Here is a 12,342-nt window from a genome sequence, read left to right on the forward strand (position 1 = left end):
CATCCATGGACAGTGGTGACTTTGGGACTTGGTGGGGTGTGGGAAAGTTTAAGCAAAAGGAAAGATTGTTCTTTATAACTTGGGTCATCTTGCCTAGGGTTTTTGAGAGGCTAAGAGCATTTTTGTCCATTTCCTTGAGTTATTTATTGTGGGTGGGGGCATTTTACTTACAAGATTCTCATTTGTGTGGATGGGAGCCTTTGGATTTTGGCATGAATATTTTGTTCACTGAGCCTCTGCATGCCTTGGACCCCACAATTCTATTGGACAATTTTGTAGCTTAGTGCCTCTCTCACACACATAAATCTTTTCTTAAAATATGGGAAGTGATTTTGTTTTTTTTTTTCTCAGTCATCTCAACCATCTAATAGAGACACAAAGAGGAGTGTCGTTAGAGAAAATGGAGTGTCAAAATCACCCCCTAAAATAAACAGTCTTTTTATAATTCATACTCCATTTTTTGTCTTTATTCAAATAAATAAAAATAAAAAGAGAATTGTGAATTGTAAAAAAAGAGTGAAAAATCACTCCCCTAAAATGGAAATCCTTAAATATACTTCGATCTAGTAATTTTAGTCCATTATTCTATTTTTGTTTGTCTTATTATAAAGTAAAAAGTTTTTTTTTATATCTTTGCTGTTTTTTGTAGTGGAGTAATTGCTCTCTATTTTCAAAATAAAGAGAAACTCAAAAACTTGAGATTTTTGAAATATAATGATGATGTCTACTTAAATAGCAAAATAGAACGACTCAAATTCTTATAGTAACACATGCTCGTTTTGTGCTACATTCTTGTGTTTTGTTTGAAGTGGCTCTAGATTTTGTTATGCCATTCCTCATTGATGAATCCCAAAATTATGAATAAACGACCACTTCTTTCATAAAAAAGTAGTTAAAATAACGATAATGATCTCTTCATATGTGTGTATTTTTTTTTATATGCCAAGATATTATTATTAAATAAATAAATAAAAGGTACATATATTTGTATGAGTAATCTGTTACACCACACAATGCAGCAGTACTTTCCTACTTATTTTTGTTGGGAAGTGAAGTTGAGGCAATCGGCCAATGACTGCCAATGGCCTTTCTGCCATCAGTAAGACAAAATGAATCATCCTTGTTTCCAATATCAACCATTGGTTCATTTCCACAACCACTATTTGCACCTTGTATTTGTCAGTAAAACCAACTGGTACAGGTAAAAAGCACAAATGAAAGGCCTTTAGCTTTCTATCAAAACGATTTCCGCAAGGAAATGGATCCTCTCTGATTGTACTTCTGGATCGGAGGGAAAAGCTCCACATCGCGACCGTTTATTTGCTGCAATAAATGGTTGAGATTCATTCAACAGCTCTTCCATGAAGAGTTTTGAACAAATATGAACCATTGATTATATCAATGAACGGTCGCGATGTAATACTGTTTCCTCTAGTTCAAAAGTATGACCGGAGAGGAGCCGGATCCTTTCCACATTCACCCTTGTATCTTATACTGTAGTATTATCTAATGGCAAGGTAAATAATAGAGAAATTGCTACTTATTATGGTAGAGGTCGTAGAATACCCATAAAAAGAGAGAGAATACCATATTCAAATTTAGGTGTTGTGCTATATAGGGGGCGCCAACTAAAGAGGTAGCGAGACCGACCACAATTGCAAGAACAGATTGACTTTCTTTCATTTTGGTTACAGTCGTTTCGTTTCGTTTAGTGATTTCTTTTCTAATCATAATCCGTGAAGAACTTGGAACAATTGAAGCCGGTCATGATTCGATTGTGACTGAATTTCAGACAACAAATGGAGTATTTTCATTCCCTCTCATGTACCAGGATGTAATGGTTTCAAGCAGATATGTTCTGACCTAGAGCGATGACAAGTGTTATACACCTCCCCCTATCCTCGAGGGGATTTCAAACTAAACTCCCCTCCCAAACGCTACTGCAAATGCTGTCTTTGGTTTAAAGTTATTCTTGCAATTGCTTTTCACCGAGAGACAATTGGGACATTACCATCAACCACCCAGAAAGCAACCTGTCAAAGCTAAAATATATACTCCCTCCGTTCCTTTTTAAGTGTCCTGCTTCGTAACTCCAATTTATTAAAAAGACATCATCATTACACCTTTCACATCAACTTTTTCCTCCACTTTCCCTACTTACCCATCATCATTACACTTTTACTCACTAACTTTTCAAAATAAATTCTACTTTTAGGGACAAAATAGACAATACACCAACTTTTACCTCCCTAACTTTACAAAATGGACACTTATTAAGGGACAGCCCAAAATGGAATACTGAACACAAAAAAAGGGACGGAGGGAGTACTATACTACACAAATGGAGTAGTTATGTAAACAGAAGATACAGATTTGGCTAATGCAAACATGTCTATCTCCTAGGGTCAAACAATGAGACTGCCAAAAATTGTCAAAGGATCGGGTCTAAAATTTCAGGAAATTGAGCATCTCAAATTTGTGCTTCCATTGCTGAAAGGTAACCACGTAATTAGAAGCTCATTCATGATGATGGACAAGTGTTTTAGGAAAAGGGTTTGACCCGAAAATGGACTCATCCAAGTTGTGTCCACTGTCATGTGACTCATGTCGATCTCTATCGCAAAAAATCCCATGTATTAACTCATACCGCGTGGCACCCCAAAAGAAAATGGATCAACAACTAATAAATTGAAGGTGGACAATCATGTAGTGAGTAATGCAGCTGTCCAGAAGAGAGCCCCTAAAGAGTCTCCAACTCCTAACAAAAGAACGGAAAACCAACCGTGATTACTTCAAGAACACCACCAAGGAAGAACTTTAATTGATTGACTCCTTATCGCATATAGTATACCATACAATACCAAAATAGATCAACTACGAGAGAACAGGATAAACAGCTAACTGTAATTCTTTGTCTCCTCCAGCCCTGTACAAATACACATCAAGTATACAAATTAAACGAGTTATATAAGACTTACACACGTTTTCTTCTCGTCGTCGTCACTCATATCAGAAGAATACTGAAGGGCTACCCCCTCCATGCCAGAAGGCGCATCTCTTCCCTCATAACAATCCACGAAAAGAAGGTGACCGGACAGAGGACTATATGGTTCTCCATCCTCCACAAGAATTAGGTTATTTTGCTCGCCAATTAAAAACTCATCATCCCTTCGCTGGACAGGAGGAGTTCCAACTTCGAATTCAGACATGTCAGTCAAAAGCGCTTCAAGAGGAGACTTAGTGTCGGATGTTTCCCCGGAATCAAATTTGACATCCAGGATAGGAAGTTCAAAATCCACTAAAAAAGTGGCAGCAGCAGAAGATTTGAAAACATCATGAAACATTTCCTTTTCAGACCCTTCTACGACATCTTCAACATCTTCATGAAGAGCGCCAGATGTATCCTCGGTGTGATTACCAATGTGTTGCAGAATCTCACTTCTTTCACAAACTGAAGTTGATTCCGCAGTCTGACAATACTCTGTCTGTCCAAATTCAAGTCCAGTTTGAGTAGTTGGATAGTTAACACTTGTACCCGGAGAACTGCAACTAGTACTCCCTTCATCGATCATGTCTTGTCCATCAACTCCAGATATTTCATCAAAATCTCCACTCACTTGCTCCATTAACAGTATTGAAGAAGTGTGGCTGGAATTTGAAACTGAATCATTTACACGCTCTTTTCCATTGGATTCACATGACAAGGTGGTGGGAGCTGACTTGTCACTCTGAGCACTAGGTGAAACTACGTTTCCATCACTGCCTTTTTCCTCAATTTCATATTCAGGAACTTGAACTGTCACTGCCGGGGAATAATGTGAAGGCTGGATGCTAGCTGTAGATAAGAATCCGGCAAGTGCAGCAGCTAAAGCATCATCAATTGACAAAGCTTGCTTTGGTATCTCTTCTGGTAATTCCATACCATCACTGTTTTCCTCATCATCGCTGCAAAACTCTGGGGCAGTTATCACAAGACTAGGGAGAAACCGAGTATCATTCACTGAGAGAGAAATATTATCAGGTGGATTAGAACACTTATCAGAAGCTAAATCCTTCTTTTCCAACTCAATTGCCCCACAAGCAGCATAATCATCACCCTCATTATAAAAGGAGCTGTAATTGGATTCATCGCATGAAAATTCAGGAGCAGATATTCTTGTACAAGGTGGCAATCCAGAAGATTGGGAAGTCTTGGTAAGCATTTCTACTTGATGCTCTACCTGCTGGAGCCTTGTCTCCATGCTACAAATAGGCTTCAGCATGTTTTCTTGAAATGTCAGCAAAATATCTTCTATCCTGCTTACTCGAGAAACAAGCTGTTCCAGGGTTCTCTCAATACGATCATATGGCATGTCAGTTTTAGCAACAAACTGATTCCTTTTCTCTATATCTGAAACCTCACCCGGAATCCGAACTTCAGGAGGTTCAGGTGTCACCTCATTCACTTCCTGCAGTTTCACATTTTGCTGACAAGCTATGCTTACTTCGTGCTGAATTTCATGCACAATATTGGCTGAATCAGTTACACCTGTTTCTGATGTATCAGAATCATGTTTGTCTTCTCTTTGGTTATTACCAGTTCTAGACAGTTGCAAAAGTGTAGGGACAAGCATGGCCATAAGAGAACTCCCAGTTGAGTTTGGAACCTGAGATGCTGGAGTTTCTGAATCAGCTGATTCGACAGGGTCAGCAAATACATATATTTCATCAACATATAGGCAACCTTTACTTTGAAGTGATAGCAAACGAATTGTTAGGGATGTGCAAGCATCTGCATTAGTAATCTCTGCCGTGGCCTCATAAAAATCCTGACAAAAAAAACTTGAATCAGCTATTGATTTTTGTGTACAACTGTGCATCAGTGGTCCCCTTCGCATAGTTACTGTAAATTAAAATTATTCTGTACTACTAGTCTACTATGGAATAAATCAGCTAAACTTGACTACTTGAGTCTCATAAGACAGACATTCATTGGAAACAAAATTGCATTTAACTCCTTGTACCATGCACTTTAACACTCCAAATGGAAGAACCAAAGAACCACCAGATCAGATAAACAGGATGAGATATCAGAAGAAAAAGGGAAAATTTCTTATATATCCCTTCGACTTTGATCTAAAATTCAATTTGGTCCTTCACCTTTTAATTTGGACATATAAATACATCGACTTTCCAATTGTTTTCAATGTCATCCTTTACATGGATGGCGTTATGTTTTTGGACAGAAAAAGACCACGTGCCCAGCACGTGACCCCTTTTGAGGCGTATTATTGCCCATTCCTCCCTCCCTCCCTCTCTCTCTCTAATTAAACCCCGTAGCCTTCTTCCCCATCCATCCGCTCATTCCTACATTGAAACCACTACTTAGATTCAACTATACCCATTCTCCCCTGCTGGGTAAGAACCCTCCTAATCCACCCCCTTATTTAGGAAGAATTCACCTCATCCCCAATCTCTCTTTCCATCTCTCTCTACATAAGAGAGAAACTCGCTTACCCATCTAACCTCAATCACTAGATTTCTTGTAGAGAGAGAAAGAGTGATAGATAGAGAGTGAGTGATAGAAAGAGATATATGCTCTGTTTTCACTATTTGGGTCTCCTCTGTTTTCACTAAAATGGGTCACCCCTGTTTTATTCCCCCACAGATTTCTTTTCAAAGCTAATTGCAATTGAAAAAGAAGAATCCAAACAAAAAACAGAGACTATCCACAATTGTTAATCTAAAGACCCTAGAATCCGGTAACCAAGCATCACAAAGGGAACTGTTGGATGCCGTAAACTTGATAGAAGAAAAGGAGCTGAGTTTAGCACCAGCCAAGATTCCTCCTGGAGGACCTCTCATTTCCTCGCTGAATAAAAATGACGTCGTTGCGTTTCCCCCGGCCCCAGAATCTTCCACGGCATCTTTTTCCCACTCCAAAATTAAAACCGCAAAATTTCTAAAAAATTTATTTTCCCCTTTTCAAACAAACCATAAACTGGACTTATCTTTTCCACCCACTGTTCTTTCAAACTATTTTTGTTACACAAAGAACTAATACATTCCAATAGTACCTCCCGATGGCGATCGATGCCATGTGGGTCCCATGCCCATCAGAATCCCTTGGCGACCGATACTCAGTCGTTTCGTTCATCTTCCCATTTTGTCGCCTCATACCCATCACTAAAATACCTTGCTCAGCTTCTGATTACACGACGTCGTTGGAAAATCCTTACTGGAAACACACTCCCCTTTCCACTTACCCGGGCCGACCCAAGATCCCTATCATAATAGCTTTGTCTCTCGGACCATATCCCAGTATCTAGATTGAGCACTGAGGGAGAGGAGGTGAGGAGGAGGAGGGTGAGGGAGAGGAGAGGAGAGGGAGAGGGTGGCCAGAGAGATCGACAGTGAGGCGCCTGGGTTTTGTCGCTTGTGTATACATGGAGTTTTGAAGAGGTATATATATATATATATATATAGGGAGCGGTTCAAGAGACACCCAAAAAAACACCTAAAAAAACACCCCATAGTTCCCAATCAAATTTTGATGATCCGAGCCGCTCAATATGATCAAAATGTGATTTTAAGGGTACTCTCAAGAAATTAGCAAAAAAAATGACCGGAAAAGACTTGATTTGAGCAGTTTTTAGCTTAGATTTAATGAACGGTTCAATTAAAAACTGCTCAAAACATGCACTTTCCGGTAATTTTTTTTGCCGATTTCTCGCGGGCACCCTTAAAATCACATTCTGCACACATTGAGCGGCTCGGATCATCAAAATTTGATCGGGAACTATGAGATTGAGATTTTGGGTGTTTTTTTAGGTGTTTTTTTGGGTGTTCCTTGAACCATTCCCTATATATATATATATATATATATATATATATATATAGAGAGAGAGAGAGAGAGAGAGAGAGAGAGAGAGAGAGAGAGAGGGGAATGGACAATAATACCCCTTAAAAGGGGTCACGTGCTCTTTTTCCGTTAAAAAACATAACGCCATCCATGTAAAGGATGACATTGAAACCAATTGAAAAGTTGAAGTATTTATATGTCCAAATTAAAAAGTGAAGGACCAAATTGAATTTTAAATCAAAGTTGAAGGGATATATAAGAAATTTTCCCTAACAAAAATAACTAACATTCAGATTACCAGTAACTGCATAATCCCTGTCACGAAGCAAAGCAAGGGGCCACATAGAAAAGCCAATGGCAAGCACCATGTGTGTGTTATTGTAGACAAGCAAAAATCATTCATATCTACCATCTGTTTAAAGCTCTAATATGCATTTCCTTTAACTCTTAGACAATGGTAGGACCTGATCATAGTTGTAATTTCTTTTTTCATGCTAACATGCCCAGAGGCCCGAGACTTTATCATTTCCATTTACTAAAGAGGCAAGACCATGACGGAAAATAATAGTAAAAGAATAAAGAATAAAGTATCAAGAAGTGGTAGATAAATAATGATAATGAGTCTGGAAGGACATTAGCCATAATACCTGAATACTAATTCCTGGGTTCGCACCAATCTTTTCCGGCATTGAACTATGTTGCTTATCTAGAAATGCAGAATCAGGGACTTTCACCTCTATCCAGTCATCTAAGGTCGGGGAAATTGTACCATCGTTACTCCATTTCTCTTTAGACTGTTCTCCATCAGACACATTTGAATTGGCACCAACAGCTTCTTCAGCATCAGGTGCATGGAGTACTTCATCATCTCTAGTAGCAATGCAGCAGCGTACGGTACAGAGATATTCATTGCTACTCCGTGGAGAAGGTGCAAAGTAGATCTCATAGACGCGAGCTGTACTCCGGACATAGACCTGACGGATCTCGTGCTTTTGTGTGAAATTCACTGTAGTTTCGGGGATTCTTAGTTATTAAAAAGTGCAATGGTGCAGAGAAATTGAGAATGTTAGCTACGCAAGAGAATTCTTGTTGGAAGAAAATAAGAAGTAACAAAGAAGAATACAAACTACTTACTAAACACGATTTAATAAAAATGTATATATGAGCATACGGATACACAACCGGGTCAAATTATGATTAGATCAATTTTGGTCCTTAAACTTACAGTAAAATACTGAAGTTTAGTAGTTTACAGACACGGATATGGAAAGAATTTTCATCTTCCATATATACCAAAAACAACATTGGGCCATCCAAGAAGGCAATACACACTGCTCAATTATGCAAACAGTCACACATTAGCATGATGAAAGTTTCTCCAGCCAAAAACCTCATCACTTAATAACTTTTCTATACCCTTTTTATTAGCTTACGTTCCTATTCAAAAAGCTTAGATTTAAGGAGAAATTTACTATCTTCTACAAGCTAAAATGGTGACAACTCGAGTTTTGAAGAAACAAATCTACAAAGCAGAGCAATAATGTTCTTGGATACTTTGGTTAACACTTGAAACCCCAACCCTCATTTTGCCAATCAGGACAAGTTGGAGGAAATGAATGAAAAGGGGGAAAAGAAACGATTACAAATAGCTACATAGTGATCTCATGGCAACCACCATGAACAGAAGATTTTGCACAAACAATATAACAAAACAAGATTCATCAACTCTTTTCCCTGTTGATAATAGAGAGTTTCATAAGATAAGAGAAAGAGAAAAGAATAAGGATAAGGAGGACAAGCGCTAGAAGGAAAATCCACCCATAAAGAACCAAAATTCTTCCTGTCAAGTAGGAGAAAGGGTCAACATTGACCCATGCCATCACACAATTAGTCTTCAATAACAGTTTGATCTTTCCAACTTTGGGTTCATCAAAGAGGGCATTGAACGGGGTGACTCCCTGTTCAGCAAGACAGACAGGTGTATTGGCGTTTGCACTTGGGAAGCAAGGCTATCTTTATTTCTTATAGCCCCCTTAGGGAGGGTGGAGGGACCAAAAAATACCTCCTAAACAGCCAAAATAACATTTTTGAGGGCATAACCTCTTTCCATAGGTTCCCAAGCAGTTTGAATCAGATTTGAAGTAGATCCTCTGCATTAAAAGGAATTATGTAGCAACAAATCCCGGTATAACAAGCAACATCGCTCTCAAGTGTGAGCACATATGTAACCATGAATTCATACCACTACAATATACTTACATTTAGACATTTCTGCTAGACTAGGGTACAATAGTGCTTTTAGTAACATTTCTTGAGCATTTTATTCTGAAACACTACCTACAATGCTTGCTCATCATTTTCTATATCAGACATCATGGACATGCGTTACATACCCTTACACAAGTGTCGTCTATCCACCTAGGGTACCTCAGACCTTAGAAACCAAAACAGGAAGAAGTTATTTCATGCAAGTGAAACTTTGTAGCATTCAAAGTATTAAGGCACGACTCAGCAGAAGCATTATTGCCTCATTGGATGGTACCTCAGACCTTAGAAACCAAAACAGGAAGAAGTTATTTCATGCAAGTGAAACTTTGTAGCATTCAAAGTATTAAGGCATGACTCAGCAGAAGCATTATTGCCTCATTGGACTCAAAAAGCTATCATTCCAATTGAACAGATTACGTATCCATAATCTTTTCAACTCAATCAAAAAATTTACATGCCCCTTATTTTAAATACCCTATGATCCAACTATTTTTGCAGCCGTTGACAAATTTACAGCCCGTAAGGTGAGTCATTGATGAGAAATGAAGAAACAAAACTATTTCTCATGTTTAGGTAACAAATTAGGAGAGAAAGGGTTACAGAAGAGAAAGTGAACTCTCTTATCTAACCCATTTGTTTCCCACCAACTAGACGATGGGTTGTAAACTTTGAAAAGCACCGAGATTTCCCATCAAAACACAAATGAAGAAAAAGAAATCTCCAATCATTTTCCTAGTTCTCAACCTCTCATACTTCGCTATTTTACTCATCCAAACATGATAGCGATTAGCGAGAAAACATAATCATTTTTTTGCTTCTTTTCTTTTTCTCGCCTATGCAAGAGACCACAGCCCTCTCTTTTTTTCTTTTCCCACCTAGTACACTTCTACGGTTTGCAATTTGTGTCGATCTTCTTTTTCCAAGGACAAAAAATGCAAATAAGTGGAAACTAAATACACAACTTACGCAGAAAGTACTGCAATTCTAGATTTCTCATCTCATGCCACATACCTTTGCCCAGACCATGCATCATTTACAACTAGATGCATATTCATCAGAACAAACAAATCTTAAACCCTAAAATGCCTATCATCATCGAGTTAGAAGGCGCAGGCCGAATTCTAATTAATAGAAATTTCAACATCAATTAATTCAACCAAAACTACAATTAAAAAGAAGGAAAACTCGCGTGATCTTGCACAGTCCACGATCAGGTGACTGGGGTTTCAAAACGAGATTAGGTTTTCTGTTCTCATCGACCGTTCAAACCCCCAAATCCCTATCATCATCAAACTAAAAGGCACAGGCTGAAGTCTTAATAACCGAGATTTCAACTCTCTAATACTAGCATCATCAGTTCATTCAACCAAAACTTAAATTAAAAAAATAAGGAAAACTCACTGGTCATCTCGCAAGGTCCAAAATCAGGTAACTGGGGTTTCAAAACGAGATAAGGTTTTCTGTTCGCATTGACCGTTCAAACCCTAAAATCTCTATCATCATCATTGAACTACAAGGCACAGACGCCTTGCGAATCAAGATTTCAACTCCCTAAATATAGCATCATCAGTTCATTCAACCAAAACTTTCAATTAAACAGAAGGAAAACTCACACGGGCCACAATCAGGTGATGGGTGTTTCAAAATGACATTAGGTTTCCTGTTCGCATCAACCATTCAAACCCTAAATCCCTATCATCATCATCGAACTAAAAGGCAGAGGCCAAAGCCTTACAAATCGGAGATTTCAACTCTTTAATACAACCATCATCAGTTCATTCAACCAAAACTTCAATTGAAAATGTAAAAAAAAAACTCACACGTGATCTCGCACGGCCACAAGCAGGTGACGTTGGTTTCAAACTCTAAAATCCCTATCATCGTCATTGAACTAAAACGCCCAGGCGCAAGTCCTAATAATTGAGATTTCAACTCTCTAATACTAATATCATCAGTTAATTCAACCAAAACTTTCAAACTAAAAAGGAAGGAAAACTCACACGTGATCTCGCACGGGCCACAGTCAGGCGACGTCGGTTTCAAAACGAGAGTAGGTTTTCCTTTCGCGTCTACCGTTTCGGAGTCGATCGGTGAGTCCGAAGACTCGTAGGTGATAGAAGTTTCGAGAGAGCCGCCGGCGATTGTCCAGTTCGTCTTGGAGCTGCACGAGCAGATGCCGTCGGTATCGCCGTCGTCGCCGTTGTTGCTGATCGGTGTTGCCATTTGATTTTTGCTTTCCGTCTCCGATTGGAGAATTTGGCTCTGATGTGTTGCGTAATGCGGATGGACGGTCGCTAGTCACTACTATTGAGAAGGGTAAATTACAATTATTATCCTCGTAGTGTTATGTAAATCTCACTTTCGTCCTTTTGTTATTAACTGTGGCAACTTGACCTTCAATTTTACTTTTCGTCAATAAAATGAGATTCTGGTGAAACTGGGGGTATTTAACTAACTAAAATAAGTATTGTATTCATTCTTTTAATTTAAGGTGATTTATTGTGAGAGAATGACATATCTAGTAAAATAAAAAATAAATACTTAAAAAATAAGAACCTTAGCAGAACGATATAAAAGAAAATTAACGTTAATGTCAAAGTCATTTTTTGCACATCATCGTTGTGGAGGCATCAAAATTACAATTAGGTTAGATGCATCCATTTGGTGTTATTTTGCGCAATTTCTTTATTACTATTAGATTAAATGAAAAAAAAAACTCATCTCATTGGTTTTTTTTATTTTTTTGACAGATGAAAATGCAACTCATCTCATTGTTTTTTAGAGATCTAAATTGACTTGATTGGTTTGACAAATATGTCCATAACTATCTAACCCCTTTTTCTTATGTAAGACTATGGAGTATGGAATGATTCAGACGCATCTTCCTGGATTGGGAGGGATGTAGTGGACCCCTCAATTACACCGTCGATTCGATTGTCTAATTTGGCATGAACGGCTCAAATTTAATCCGAGCTCATATTAATTCGAGCTGTCAATTGTTTGAATTAAAATCCAAGCCATCTTTTGCCAAGATGAATAGCTGGATCAACCGCACTACAAGTGTAATACAGGGGTGCACTACGGCACCCCCGATCCCATCTTCCCACAATCTATACACGGAAAGATTGCGTGCACAGATTGATTTCCTGTAAATATTTATCAACAAAATAAATAAGAACATACCAGGCATTTTCAATCTTTACCTACCGTTTTACTCAAATTTGAGTAAAAAC

At 38.3% G+C, this 12,342-nt stretch overlaps 1 protein-coding gene across 2 annotated transcripts; it reads right to left on the bottom strand.

The window, feature by feature from the left end:
- Positions 1-2,442: 2,442 nt before the first annotated feature.
- Positions 2,443-11,385, bottom strand: LOC131334329 (uncharacterized). 2 transcript variants are annotated; one of them, XM_058369289.1, is made up of 4 exons: positions 10,930-11,019; positions 7,489-7,847; positions 2,979-4,808; positions 2,443-2,758 (listed from the first exon to the last, which is right to left on the bottom strand). In XM_058369289.1, the coding sequence occupies exons 1-4, from the start codon at positions 10,994-10,996 to the stop codon at positions 2,741-2,743; spliced, it is 2,274 nt and encodes a 757-aa protein (XP_058225272.1). In that variant the 5' UTR covers positions 10,997-11,019; the 3' UTR covers positions 2,443-2,740. The 2 variants fall into 2 exon arrangements, with proteins under 2 accessions (XP_058225272.1, XP_058225271.1); XM_058369288.1 differs by lacking the exon at positions 10,930-11,019 and adding an exon at positions 11,110-11,385 and having other exon boundaries at positions 2,447-2,758.
- Positions 11,386-12,342: the final 957 nt, after the last annotated feature.

Source organism: Rhododendron vialii, chromosome 7a (genome assembly GCF_030253575.1).
Source record: "Rhododendron vialii isolate Sample 1 chromosome 7a, ASM3025357v1".
Taxonomy (NCBI): Eukaryota; Viridiplantae; Streptophyta; class Magnoliopsida; order Ericales; family Ericaceae; genus Rhododendron; species Rhododendron vialii.

What these genes read in the sequence shown, in the direction of transcription:
- LOC131334329 (XM_058369288.1), bottom strand. Translation starts at nt 11,332, where the DNA reads ATGGCAACACCGATCAGCAACAACGGCGACGACGGCGATACCGACGGC. An exon ending in TGGCCCGTGCGAGATCACGT is followed by an intron (nt 7,848 to 11,109) that starts GTGAGTTTTCCT and finishes CCGAAACTACAG; the next exon opens with TGAATTTCACACAAAAGCAC. An exon ending in ACCCAGGAATTAGTATTCAG is followed by an intron (nt 4,809 to 7,488) that starts GTATTATGGCTA and finishes TTTTTTTGTCAG; the next exon opens with GATTTTTATGAGGCCACGGC.